This window comes from Cololabis saira, chromosome 17 (assembly GCF_033807715.1).
Source record: "Cololabis saira isolate AMF1-May2022 chromosome 17, fColSai1.1, whole genome shotgun sequence".
In the NCBI taxonomy this organism is placed as follows: Eukaryota; Metazoa; Chordata; class Actinopteri; order Beloniformes; family Belonidae; genus Cololabis; species Cololabis saira.
Genome location: NC_084603.1, coordinates 28,849,291 through 28,863,766, shown reverse-complemented (window position 1 = coordinate 28,863,766; position 14,476 = coordinate 28,849,291). Strand labels below are relative to the sequence as shown.

At 41.3% G+C, this 14,476-nt stretch overlaps 1 protein-coding gene across 13 annotated transcripts in view; it reads right to left on the bottom strand.

The window, feature by feature from the left end:
* Positions 1-276: 276 nt before the first annotated feature.
* Positions 277-14,476, bottom strand: part of LOC133463936 (mitogen-activated protein kinase kinase kinase kinase 3-like) — a 53,218-nt gene continuing 39,018 nt past the window's right edge. For 6 of the 13 annotated variants that reach the window (XM_061745744.1, XM_061745749.1, XM_061745746.1 and 3 more), the window contains 17 exons: positions 14,313-14,364; positions 13,846-14,209; positions 10,494-10,603; positions 10,285-10,326; positions 10,108-10,192; positions 9,649-9,728; positions 9,407-9,467; positions 9,071-9,188; positions 8,849-8,907; positions 8,590-8,693; positions 6,711-6,882; positions 6,548-6,616; positions 6,326-6,418; positions 6,133-6,203; positions 5,177-5,232; positions 4,998-5,051; positions 277-4,311 (listed from right to left, as the gene is read on the bottom strand). In XM_061745744.1, coding sequence (XP_061601728.1) covers positions 4,224-4,311; positions 4,998-5,051; positions 5,177-5,232; positions 6,133-6,203; positions 6,326-6,418; positions 6,548-6,616; positions 6,711-6,882; positions 8,590-8,693; positions 8,849-8,907; positions 9,071-9,188; positions 9,407-9,467; positions 9,649-9,728; positions 10,108-10,192; positions 10,285-10,326; positions 10,494-10,603; positions 13,846-14,209; positions 14,313-14,364 — 1,678 coding nt within the window. In that variant the 3' untranslated portion in view covers positions 277-4,223. The remainder of the gene's footprint in view (positions 4,312-4,997; positions 5,052-5,176; positions 5,233-6,132; positions 6,204-6,325; positions 6,419-6,547; positions 6,617-6,710; positions 6,883-8,589; positions 8,694-8,848; positions 8,908-9,070; positions 9,189-9,406; positions 9,468-9,648; positions 9,729-10,107; positions 10,193-10,284; positions 10,327-10,493; positions 10,604-13,845; positions 14,210-14,312; positions 14,365-14,476) is intronic. The other 7 variants (XM_061745755.1, XM_061745756.1, XM_061745757.1 and 4 more) reach the window with 5 other exon arrangements.

The window sequence follows — 14,476 nt, the reverse complement described above, 5'->3', positions numbered from 1 at the left end:
GCACAAGGGTTATATGCAAGAATAAATAAATAACATAGATAAACAAATAAACTGAACTCTGCTTGTCTGTAAAACTTTGCATCAGTTGACGTTCTGGTTTCAGGATCCCATGAGTATTTATCTCGAGCCGTCTTTTGGCATCAGACCTGTTTTGTTTCTGTAAGAAAAGGCAGAACTTCAGTCGATGCATCAGAAATGCTTCAGACTTGTAAAGACAGGTTTACTCATGTACCCAATTAGAGATTTAAATGACCACAAGACAGCAAACACTTCAATTCCTTCTTTTTAATGTGTTAACCTGTCATCTCATAAATCTGTTACACTTCTGAAACAAAATATAGGCAATTATACAGTATGTAAAACAAACCCATTTTTATTTTACACTATTTACATTTCATAACGTTTGCATTGCATTATGAAAACAAGACAAAGGTGATGCAACAAGCGACAGAGCACTGGTAAAAGATCAGTAGGTGACCTGGATCAAACCGCTTCGGCAAATAACTAAGTTCTTACACATCGATCTGCTGATCACACCAGACAGACGATGTTTGGAACAGGAAATCCCAAGACAACGATGTCATGCCAGGTAGGCAATCCAAGAACCACACACCTGCCGGACGAAAGCAACGTATTCTACCCCATATCTGATCCAGGTTCAGTTGATTTTATACAACACAGAATTTTATTTTAATAAGATTTCAACTAAACCCATACAGGAGTGCCGGGTCGATGCCTGCATTCAGGGTTACTGAGGCTGCGTTTAAGATGGCAAAATTTAAAAGACGGCATCATTTAATCCCACATAAACATTGTTATTATGCTAAATAGACAGTTTTCCCATAATTCAATGTTTGAGTCGACTACACTGTGGACAAACATTATCCACGTGGTAAGATGTGTGGCTACGAGGATTTCTAAAATGAAACATCAAAATAAATTTGAAGCAAATTAGAAAAAAAAAAAAAAAAAAAGAAACAACCACAATTGGAAAATTATTTTAAATGAAAAATCGCAGTCGATTTGGATTCGGTTTGTAATGCCTGTTGGCTTTCCTTTTAAATACACTGAAAAGACAAATATTTTAGTGTTTGGAGCAGGTACAGTAAGAAGTTTTAATAATATACTTTAGGATTTATATTTAACAAAAAAAAGTAAAATTGGACATATACTTAAAGGAATGTTGATATTTCACATACATACACGACGACCTAATGTTGAGTGTCAGGGGGGCGAAGACGTCAAATGAAATTAGTCTAAACACGAGAAATGAATAATTTGGCTTATATTAATGATAATGGACAAACTGGACATAAATAGTCGCGTCGCTGAAACTTGACAAAACCCTTTACTGAGTGTTGGCAGGAAGCACATGTTGAACTTAACTGGCATTTCGAAGCTGTACTGAAGGCATTTAAGCGTTTGCTTTTGATTTATACAAGAATAAATGAAACATTTCAGGTAGCTGACGTCGAGAGCTTTAAGCGTCTGTGCAGGTTCTCCATCATCGAGGTCGCTGAGGTCTCAAGTGCTTCACTTATACGTAAACTCAAGAGTTCAGCACGTTGGGCCTTCATCTTCTCTCTACGTGTGATGTCAGTTTTTGTACAGTCCATGTTTACTCGTTTTAAAGAAAGTGGGCACAAAACATGCAGGATAAAACTGTTTGCTGTAACGGCGCGATGCTCGAGGTCCCTTTTATAAGCAAGTCAATCCCAGGAAAGCAGCCCGGAGGAGAAGTACCGTGACACGCCGCCCTGTCAGCTTCAGCGGGAGGAAACTACACGTCACATTAGACAAGATTGCTGCTGTTTTTAAATCCACCAGCTCTCCGACGGTGTCTTTTTAACAACCATACGTTTATCCATGGGGACATTTAGAATTGACTTTAAAGGTAGCCTCGTTAGTAAATAATAAGTACATGTTGGATGGATTTTGGCTGGCTGCTAGAAACACCGATGGAGGAAAGAAACAACCACTAAATGGCAGCAGAAGCACAATATTTGGCCTTCAGTGCGTCTGTACTTTCCCCTAATTTGGTTCCCACATGCTGAACTAGCACTCGTGCCTGTATCTACGGACGCCTGCAGTCACGTGACAGCGGCGCTCTAAGGAAGTGACGGGTGTGCTTCGTTTGACTTCGTTTTCTTTCACGTAACTTTAACTAATGTGCGCACATTTATAAAGAGTTTGGACGCAGAAAGACATTTTTGGAAAGCGAGACAGCTAAAAGGCAAAACGTACAACCTGGGAGCTTTTTCAGCTAAACTAGTGTTTTATTAGCAACTTGAGTCACAGCTTGTAAAGACTGGTAGTGTACTGCCACACGCGCACCTACACGCACCACGGTGTGTATTTACATAAATGTAGTTTGATCGTTTTGACAGATATTGGTCTTAAAAAAATAAAAACAAAAAAAAAAACCTCACAACTAAACTAAAATTATTAAAACAAAAAGTATAAACTGCGGGTGGGAAGGGTTGCACGAAAATATTTAGTTAAAAAGCTTCAACTCTGCTTTGAACATGTTAGATGTAGTGTCAATTTTTTTTTTAAAACATGTTTTATCTGCTAAAATCTGATGAGAGTATGTCTCTCTTTTTAAAGAATTTAAAAAAATTCACAGCGTTAATTGTACTTCCTAGAGTTTTCTCCCATGATTCAAAGCATTTCCAATTTAATATTTCCCTATTTAGTGAAACAGAAGTTGCATTTACACCTTTACTTAAAAGGTACCGCTAGAACAACGAGGGGCAAATGTATATCGATCAATTTAAATGATCTCTGTGCAGATTCACGTTTGTTTTGGCTTCATCCTGAAACAGGAGTGTTACTTGTTATAGGCCGGATGTGCGGACGCTACGCCTAAACGCACACACACCCACGCTCACACACTGTGCACACACACCAGGTCATATATTATAATGACATCACATTTGTTTATGAAATACATTGTTCTCTGTGCAAATTTAACACCAGTGGTTCAATACAAATAAAAAAAAGCATGAAGGAACAAGTATTTCTGATTTAAAAAACATAAATGAAAAGCATAAAAAAAAAGACCTACAAGGGTGATGTCAAATGAAGAGGAACAAAGAAATGAACAGATGTGTGCTGCCCTGACAGCAGCTGCGATGGTGCAAACGAGCAGGAAGTGATGACGGCGATGCGTGCAGAATGAAAACGACCAAGCGGCGTCTCCTCCTGTGTTTGCTCAGTGGGAGTCGTTACACGTGGCGGGGAGAAGGTAATGTCAGTTTTACTAAAGCTGTCCACCTGAGGAGACCTGAGCCTCAACGCTGACAGTGAATTCACCGTCCTCCGACTCCTCCACGTCTGCTTCTGCTTCCGTTTGTCTCCAGGGTTTACAGAGAAACTATTCACACACTTATCTACACGACCAGACGGCTTTTTTTTTTTCTTCTTTTTTTTCTTTTAGCGTTTGTCTCTTGTCGGACAAAAATACTACATTTATATTTACAACAATTAAATAGAGAGGTCGATTAAGCACTTGTGTGGTGTAGTGACGGGTACTGGAATTCAATGCTAGCGAAAGTGGCGAAGCTTTTTAGTCTGGTTTCACTTGTTTTTTTTTTTAAATCCTTTTTCCTTTTTAAAAATAAGCAACAAATATATCAGCGAAGCCATCCTGGTTCTTAAAGTTACATCATAAATAAAAGGATAGTTAAAAAAAGAATGGGAGAGGAAGGGGAGAAAGGGCGGGTTTTTACTGTGCATGTCGCGTTTTAGTTAAAGCAGCAGTAGTAGTACGTGTAGAACTAGTAGTAGCGGGAGTGTTGACTGGTTTGCCTTGCTGGTTGTGTTTTCTTTTCTTCCAGTATGCAGTCTGAAGGGAAAGGTGGGATGCTATCAGGAACGGTTTCAGGTCTCAGATAAGAGTTTTCCCAGTTACATCAAGCAAAACTGGCCTCGGACCAGCAGTTCAGACCCTTAACCTGCCAGAAACTCGTCCATGACCCCCTGGCACCAATGCCGGTGCACGTATTACCTCTGGTGGAGCTTAAACAGCTTTGCAAATCCACATGTGCACCCACGAACGAGGAGGTGAAGACTGGGTGGGCTAAAAGCGGTGGGGTTGGGATGAATGTGTCTTCCAGCTGCTTACTCGCTCATCTGTAATAGCCATGAGGTGCTCAGAGACTGTAGTTACGCGTGTGTGTGTGTGTGTGTGTGTGTGTAGGGGGGGTGTGTGTGTGAGAGTTTCAGTAGCTGTTTTCATGACCCGCCAGGATGTAGAGGTTGCTGTTGGCCGTTGGGTTGTCTGTAGGCCGGCTCTCCAGCACCACCACCCTGCAACACAGACACACACACACAATGACTCAGCTCAGTTAACAACAAAAAATCACGTTTGAAATCCCAAGAAAAAAATAAATCAACACCACCTGATTTTCTGAAAGTCAAGACAGAATCACGTTACAATAAATAAAGTATAAACATTTGCAGATAATCAGCACCCCCCCAGAGAGTTTAGTCCAAGCCTTCAAAAGCCCTGTTATTGAGGAGAAAGGCAGCACAGACAGATTACCTGCTTCAACACCACCAAGTATATTTTTGACACTGAGAAAAAAACTGGAAAAGACCCAAAGATTCATAAAACGAGACATCATCACTGGAAGAGACTTGGGGGCCCAGTAATGAGGAAACAGACACCAAAATCATCTCTTCTGCTCAGAGGCGGTTCCTATTTTTTTTGTTATTCAACTGCTTTCAAGTCCTAACATGTTCATCCTGTTGATGGATTACTATCAAAAGACTATGAACGAGCAGAACAGATTGAGATGATTTTGATATCTATAATCTCATTGTTTTACAGACAAAAATGACCCCAATATTTGAACAATTTCCCCACGTGTGATCAGTTGCTCTCAGATGAACTGTTCCTGATCAAGAACATCCGGAGCGAAGCAGACCTCAAGATTCCCGACAGAAAGAGGCGGAGTTTCAGGCCGGCTGCGGCCAGCGAGCAGTGATTCTACCTGGTCAGAGCGAGGCCATTGTCCCCGGCCTCTGGGTGTCTAGTGTCCGCACGTCTTCAGCGACAAAACATCAGAGAGGACGTTAACCAAGTGTGTTTGAGTGTGTTCCAGTATGAATGTGTGTGTGTGGACGATGGGTATGAAGTGAGGGAAATGTCAGTGTTTCGGGAGTTTCTCACCTGTCTGATCCCAGTAGTCTGAAGATGCGCGTGCTGTCAGAGATCTCCTGCGTGATCTGATCAAAAAGAAGAAATAAGAGACCCAGAAGGCTGAAGCAGGACAACTGATGACGTCCAGGTCACACTCTTTCACATTCGAGCTTCAGATTCACCACAAAACACGGCAGCATTTACACGATGACTTGAAATCTCATAACTGGACAACAGTGTGCTGTGTTAGTATGAAATTATCATTTTGGCTTTTCAGATGATGCTGCACCGCATTCCAGCTAATGTCTAGTCAGGTTTATTTAAAAAGATTTGTATGAACTCAGAATCTGGGACTAACTACTTTCCATCTTACTTTTTAAATTGCCAAATAATAAATGTGACCTTGTGCAGTGCCACTATATACAGGACTGTCTCAGAAAATTAGAATATTGTGATAAAGTTCTATATTTTCTGTAATGCAATTAAAAAAAAAAAAAAAATGTCATACATTCTGGATTCATTACAAATCAACTGAAATATTGCAAGCCTTTTATTATTTTAATATTGCTGATTATGGCTTACATTTTAAGATTAAGATTCCCAGAATATTCTAATTTTTTGAGATAGGATATTTGAGTTTTCTTAAGTAAGCCATCTGTAAGCCATGATCAGCAATATTAAAATAATAAAAGGCTCGCAATATTCCAGTTGATTTGTAATGAATCCATTCCAGAATGTATGACATTTTTGTTTTTTTAATTTCATTACAGAAAATCACAATATTCTAATTTTCTGAGACAGTCCTGTACATGCAGGTATAGAAGAATGTACATAAGTATACTGAAGGTATTCACTTCCATTCTAAATACCAGCTTTAGATTCTGCCTCAACGGCTTGATGTCTAAATGTCACATCCACAGTGATTTTCTTTTTTAATTTTAAGAAGGGAAAAATACACTACATGTGCCACCCAGTAGCAATCTAACCTCATTGGTCTTGAAACTCCGCCCCTGCATGCCATGCCGCCAGAAAGCCAGTACGCTATCTTGGAGGCAAACTGCAAAAATAAAGTGAAGAGACACAAAAACAAAACACTGATTATTGTCTTTTTTTCACTTTATTGTGTGAATCCACTTTAGACCCAAGGTTTCAATATTTTACTCATGAATAATGTTTTACCTATGGCCTCTATCTGGAAGTTGAAGGTGAGCTCTGCTGACAACTTGCGGCTGGATTTCAAGCGTCCCTGGAGGTTCACTATCTTTATACACCCTGCAAAATAGAAGAAGGCAAGTGGAAGCAGCTGAGAAAAGTTTTAATGAAAGAGGAAATGACAACTTTACCATTTTGAGCTGAAATGAAATAAAAACAATGCAGAATGAGCGAAAATGAGTTTCTCACTGTCAAGGCAGACAAGGATAGTATCTCTCTCCAGCTGTGTGACGTGGATGACGCAGGTCTGTGGTGTGTCTGTCGGGAGGAAGTTGAGTGCACAGTATTATTTCAACATCCACCAGTACGGGCTACGTCGCATGCTGTTGGATTTCAATAATAGTGTCCAAACCTGCTTCTGTGAACCAGGAGGAGGTAGTGTTGGGGTTAACGGTGCCAAACCGGACCACCTGGTTAAGTTCGGTTCCTTTGCTGACCGCCACACAGATCAGGGGGTAGGTGTGCTCCGGCACCACCAGCATCTCAAACACCTCCAACGGACATGGCAACGGGAAGTCGATGTTCTGTAAAGGGAATGATGAGAAAAAAACAAAACTTACAGTTATCCTGATTAAACATTTAGTTTATTCCGTGTTAGTTTCCACCTGGTCTTGTTCTTGTTTGCTTTTAAGGTCATTAAAGTAATGACATAAAGAGCACATATACTGTATAAATAACTGCCTCCCTCCATTGGCCCCCTGTAAAACTCAGAATCCAATTCAACATTTTATTACTTGCGTATAAAGTCCAAAGCAACCTAGATCTGCAATATTTGCAAGACCTATGTTCCTAATAGAGCTGTCAGAGTGCAGGTTTACTCGTAGAGTATCCACATGTACTGTACATTTGGAGGATGGGCCTTCTGCCAGTTTGGGTTAAGGAGGCTGACACCACATCCACCTTTAAAATGTTTCTGTTTAGTTAACCTCTAGTTAGTGTAAACTCTAGTGTGTTAGGGCCAGTAGTCATAGTTGCAGCTACAGGACCAGACTGTAGTTTCATCTTAGATACGCTGCTATAGAGCTACACTGCAGGGGGACTCCAACATGAGCGACATGACCAACACTGAGCGGTGCCCCTCACCCCTTTTGCTCCATTTTTTTTTCCTCTCCTTCTCTTTACTTTCTTCAGCTTGTATTTTTTTGTGCTGGTCTGTCCCCCCTCCTTTTCTCTCCTTTTGCATGTTTGCAGACCAGAATTTCAGGAGCTGCATGCAGACCTGCAGTCCCACCCTCGGACCTCCTCACGGCTAGCTTCCATCTGTCTGTATAGACATCCTGATCTGTAGTCCTGACCATCCCAGTGTTTACCTCCATCTGTTTATATAGTCGTCTCTGTAGTGCACCAACTAACCATGTATCAGTAACATGTACACAGAATTCTTAGTACTTCAGCTCATGGATATTTAATACTACTATATCTTGTATTTTGTACCTTTGGCAATATATCTGTGCCTCTATTCTCTCTTTATGATCTTTTCCTGCTCCCCCCTTATGATACAGGTCCTGCTCAAGGTTATCTTCCCTCCTAAATGGGAGTTTTTCTTGCCACCGTTTATGTATTAATTGCTCGGCAGACATGTTGAGTCTCTGGAAACGCCTAGAGACAACTTGTGTTGTAAGAGACGCTTTGTAAATAAAATTGAATTGTATTGATGTGTTGTCAATTAAAACGTTATACTTTGCATCCCATTTCAGATAGATATATAAAAGGAAAGATTCATAACACATAATGCAAAAAAAAAAAGCATGTTTAAACAAGAGCATAGTTTTTAAAGTTGAGAAAAATATCACACTGGCAGTTCCTGTGTAGATGAAACGATCCGGTCTCGTTTTTGCCCTCGTATTTACATATTTGGCGTGTGATTATATTTTGGGAGGAAATTCATTCTCATTTTGCAGACGTTGGTGCATAATAATTATCAAAGAAATCACGAGTGTTGCACCTCTGAACTTCAGGCCTGGAGGATGTAGACAAACTTGGCTGCAAGTTCAAAGGAATATTTCAAGGCATACAAACAAAAGGTTTGGATTCTCAAACGACACGCTGCTGGGCCCGTTGTACTGACGCTCTGGGGTGATTTGATGTTAGCATGGCAACCTCACAAAAAAAAAATCCCCCTTTACTATATTAACCAGTGTAATGAAAAACATAGTGGGGTGCTTGATGGTCTTTGTTTTATTCTACATTGTCAAACACGGATGAGGAGCTTTGATGCGAGCCAGACTAACCTTGATGAGCATGAACCTCTGCATGGACTCCACCCACTCCAACAGCATGACACTAGACTGGAAGGCTCCACACAGGTATTTATGGCCCGTGTACGGGTTACGGACTGGAGGAAACAACAAGGTTTAACAGAGACCATCACAAAGGCCCGTTTTTGCTGCTCTTTTCACTGTCAGATGTTCAATAGTTCAGCAATAAAGTTAATTTGATTTTCACCAAAAGTCAGAAAAGCCGACTACACATCCTTTCACAGAAACTCACCTACGCAGCACTTTTGGCACCCTTTAGTGTCTGGAATTTTATTGGACACAGCAAACTTCCTACAACCAGACCAGAAATGAAATCAGTGAGGAGATGAAGATGATGTAACCTTTCCCAGGTTTCTCAATCTACAGATTCTCTACAGTAAAGATCGGTCAACAGAGTTGTAGTATTAAACGTCAGTTCACAAATAATTGACAGCTTTGACCTCCTGGTTGTTACCTTGGAATAATCTTATCAGGCAGCTTGTGTGTGGGAATGGCTACTGGTAACTTCTGCAACTGTCGGGCTTGTTCAAAGAGACCACTCAGGTTATGGGAATACAGCTGGGAGGCTTTTCCTGCAATAGATCGTAAAACAGAACGACAAAGGACAGAAGAGAAGATAAATTTAGCAATAGTAAAAGGTAATACAGACTCTTGCACCTGTCATGACATTTAAAGCAAGTGAAATCAAGGTGGTGATCATTGAAACCAATCACAGACTTTGGATTGCACAAAAAACAAACGTCAACACTGTTGTTAACCTCAAAACTGTTTCACCTTGCAGGTAACTCACCCGATATGGAGAGAAGACAGTTGTTCATGACATAGAGCCACGTACACCGCCTGGGAAAGAGCTGCAGGGAGACACAGAACACAAATTAAGACATTTCTGCGACCAGAGTATCATGTTGTGACAGCTATTCAAGCTTAACTGTCCCAGTCTGAACAGGTTTCTTCTAGTTATTCCAGGACACACGCTGGGACCATCATCCTCACACGCAACCTGATCAACCCTATGTTCATGTCGGGTCTCACCTGTTCCATTGTTGTCTCATGCAGCTCATTGAGATTTAACGTGTAGATTCCCTCTTCAGCTCCAAATATTAAATATTGATCTGAAACGCAAACGTTTTACAATTTTTGAATGAATGAATGAATTTTTATTTCGAACATGTATATAAAATGAAAGTAAAAATAATAATAAAAAGATAAACATTTACATCTTCATATTAACATATGTTCGAAAAAAAAAGGAGTAGGAAGAAGTGTACACATTTTCCTAGTTCCTATCCCTTTATAACACTATGGATTTACATTATTGCTATTATTATTATTATTATTATTATTATTATTATTATTATTATATCTACACAATATCCAAATCGAATCAATATCCAAATTTAAAGTTTTTTGTTTTTAAACCACAAAGATACGATGGTTTGATTCCTAACCAACGGCGTATTTGTTCCCTGTGAGTGGACATGTTGTCCTTACCTCTGGTGTCAGGATTGATCCACGAAGTGGCACAGTGGACCTTTAGTGGACAGCCGTTGAACACCTTGGAGAAACATGCACCCATCTACAAACACACACACAAAAAAAAAAAGATTTTAATGCTCTTAACATTTTAAACATTTAAGACAGGAGACACAGAAAGAGAGCAGGACTCACGTGGACTTTGGGGGTTGGTGGCAGACCATTGCTGATAGGCTTCTGAGGCAAACCAAACCATACGTTATAAACCAGCGTTAACACAACATTCAGAGAAAATACAGTTGCCTTTTTTGAATTATTTTCCTTTCAAAACAAAAACGTAATTATTCATTTCAAGATAAGAAACATGTAGTTGTATATACAAGGAAACAGTCCCGTTTGCTCACCGGAACAACATCCTTCTTGTCTTTCCGTATGGGGACACTAGGGGGCATGGTGGACTGCCTCTCTGCCGGACTGTCCCTCTCACCGTTGTGAGAGGCGTTCAGGCCGTTACCTGGAACACAACACACACACGGCTCAGTGCGTCTCTGTAACAGCAGCGGAGAGCAAGTGCTTTAAGGACAGTAAGAGTTGGCATGTGCACAATGCACACGTCCAGGTGTATCTACAAACAAAGCTCACAATCACACATTCTCACTGGCATTGTTAATACAAAAGAGAACAATTTATTCTATTGACAGTAGTGATAGGCTTTATACAGCAAAAAAATAAAGAAAGAAATACTGGGAGCAGAGATTAGGGAAGGAGGGAGGGAGCAGGCCAGCAGGAAGGATACAGGGGTTCAGATATAGTCGTGAGGAACAGAGGGAACACTATCTGCTAGACACTGGTCAACAAAAGAACCGCTACGTACACAAAATGATGTTACACGCTGTACTGATGGTATGAAATGATAATGATGTCTGGTTTAGGTGGTTTAGTCAGCACTGTGGATGGGTTTTAAAACCTCACGAGTAGTGGCTGTTGGACTACTGAGTAAATGTTAAAATTGATAATAACCAAGGCTGTTGTTTTTTTCCATCACATATTTTTATTTCCCTTCAATGAGGGGCCTTTATTTTGCCCTCTCACGAGAATGTGGTACCGAGACACCCACAGGCCCGCGAATAAGTTGATTTTCTCCTGATTAGTCGATCCGAATAATCTAATTTTAGTGTAAGAAAAACTCAGAAAATGTGCAGCCTGTGTAAATACCAGTTCAAAATATTCTTCTACCCCCCACTGCAAACTACATTTATAAACTAGAAGTATGAACTATGTATGAACTAGAAGCTGTTTGCATTAAACAAATCAAATAAGAACACATTCAATTGCTAATATTAACTAATATAACAAGTGGTTTCTCTAAATTCAACACAACTACCACTTCTAATCACCACTGCAGTCTCAAAATTATTCAACCCCCCTAAATAACATCCCTATTAAGAGAAAAAAAACATTTGCAAATCAGATGTGGTCTCAAGCACACCTGATGCAACCAATAAAGGTCTGCATTAGTTGCATTAGGTTTGCTTGAGATAGGCAGGTGGTCAAAACCCCTCGACTGACTGCAAAAGACCTCCAACAAGACGTGGAGGCAGCAGGCACCGAGGTTCCAGTTTCCACAATAAGGCGTGCACTAAATGGTTAAGGGCTCCATGTCCAAATTCAAAGACGTACTCCACTACTGACCCAAACGCATAAGTAGAATCGGCTCCAATTTGCTAAAAGCTATATAAAGAAGCCAAATAGATTTGGGGATTCTATTCTGTGGAGCGATAAAACTAAATTTGAACTTTTCTGGTCGATGGATCAGCGGTGAGTCTGGAGGAGAATAAAATGAAGCATATGCTGCTTTGTTTCCTCTGGCAGCGTGTGGAGGGCACAATGGATTCAGTCAAGTATCAGAAATCCTGAGAGAAAATGCCATGCCCTCTCTGAGAAAGCTGAAGCTTGGGCATCATTGGACCTTCCAACAGGACCATGATCCCAAGCATCCCCCAAAGTCCATCATCTGGTTTCAGAAGAAGTCCTGGAAGATATTAGAGTGGCCATCACAGTCACCTGACTTAAACCCCCATGAAAATCTCTGGTGGGATTTGAAAAAGGCGGTTGCAGCACGCAAACCCAAGAACATTAGTGAACTGGAGGCCTTTGCCCATGCGGAATGGTTTATTCCCCAGGAACGCTGCCAGGAGCTGGTGTTTGGCATCACGGTTGCAGCAGGTCGTTACAGCAAAAAGGTGCTCTACTAAAGTACTAAGTACTAAAGATGCTGGTCATGAAGGGGTTGAATAATTCTGGGACTGCAGTGGTCATTAAAAGTGGTGTTTTGTGTAGAATTCAGAGAAACCACTTGTAATATTAGTTGTGTTGAGCTATTTATTGTTCTTATTTGATGTGTTTATCCAAAACAGCTTCCATTTTGCCAATAAACCTAATTTGCAGTGAGGAGTTGAATAATTTTGATTTCAACTGTACGAGAACATATCAACGAGGATGAATATTTACTTTACTACTCTGGCAAGAACCATTTAATCATATAATCCATGGCCTTGTTCATTAGAAAGATTGAGTTGGCAGATATCCTCATCTGGTGACAGTATGATGAAGACTCAAGGGGTTTTCCTGGACTCTTTGCCATTCAGTTATTCTGTCTTCCTGTAACTAACTAGGGCTGTACTGTTCACCTGGTGGGTGACCAGAATGGGACCATGTTCAGTGATCGGTGACCAGCTCATAAGGCTCAGAAGAATCTAATCTTTCTTTTCTAATAACTTCACACCAAGACAGACCAAAGAAAACTGCCTTAATCACACACGGGGACACAGCCGCCCACAAAAGCAGCTTCTCTGTGTGCAAGTTTTACACTGTGAGCCAGGAAGATCCAAAGCAGAGGATGAGCAGTAAAGAGGGAAAAATATTTGACACATCTAATGTATCAAACTTGGACTAATATAAATTAATTTGGATTGCATTGGATTTTCTTCATATTGCTGATTAATAAGGTAAGAAGAAACCCTTTCTACCTCAATGATCAGAATTTAAACTTTTTCTTTCTGATGAAGCTTATATTCTAGGTGACACTGAGCCCTCCCTGCAGGTAAACTGCTGTCAGCCTGGAGTGTCTGGGGACCTCCCATGATGCATTGGGCCTCTCTCTTTGCTCTGCCCTGTATACGTCACAGGCTTTGTCTTTTTCCCTCGTCCTTTCTTCATCGCAGGTATCGCTGGCCTCGTGCCTTTGTGCTTATTTCTCCGCCCTGTCGCGGCAGATGGCCGCCCTCCCCGAGGCTGCTTCTGCAGGAGGTTTCTTCCGGACTTGGTCCGTCCCACACGGACAAAGGATGAAGGACTGGAATGAAGTGAAGATTTGATCTTCAAATTCCAGTTAAACAAATATACTGAACGAGGCCGTACTTAATCGGTGTATAACTGGTTTATAATCTCTGAGATGGCATTTGCTGTGGACTGGTTTTTACAAATAAGCAGTTGAGAAATGAGGGGGAAAAGGTAAACAGCTGGAGATTGATTGGGTTAAACAGCCAATCAAACTTTACAAGAGATGATCATATCTAGCAGGAGCTGGTGAACAGAAGGAATTTAAGCAGAAAAAGTAAAAAGCATGATTGTAAATGGACTAATGGAACAAATAAATTGATCAGACTAGAAGGGTCGACTGATGGAAAAACCACACAATTGAAGGAGACAACAGGGTCTGCGGACACTACCCAGCTACCAATGAGCTGCTCTTACTCTCTTCCTGTTCCTGCTCCTCTTTCACCTCCTTCAGCACCTCCCACGCCTCCTCCAGCTCCTCCTCTGTGTGAGGCGTGTGGAGCCACTCCCAGAAATGCCTAAAGCTCCCATCATCCTCTGGGGCAGAGTTTTCCACGTCTTTGCGGTTCGGGCTGTCGTTACCTAGGCTACTGCGCCGGTGGGGCGGCAGCTTCGGAGGTGGAGGCCTTGGGGGGACATTGGAGGGCTTCGCCGGGCTCGGCACCTCTGGGACCGGACAGCGCTTGATGGTCCCGCCTCCGCCACCGTCATCCTCGCTGTGCGATTGGCTGTCGTCTTGCTTTAGTTGCGGCTGCATTGGGGACGAGCAGATGGACTTGGGCTGGAGGGGAATAAAGACGGGGACAAACGTCATATTCTGAGGAACAAAGTCGTTCGGGATTTCAAACTTTTATGGCGGCAGAGATGCGTTCAGTCGGTCGTACCTTGGGAGGGAGGGGGGGAGGAACCTTAGGCCTCATGATAGTGCTCGATTTACTGAAGAATGAGAAGATGGACATTTAGAGACAAAGGAAAAGATTAACAACTGTTGTTTAATGAAAAGAAAGCTTCACTGTAATAAACACATATTTACAAACATATTGGTATT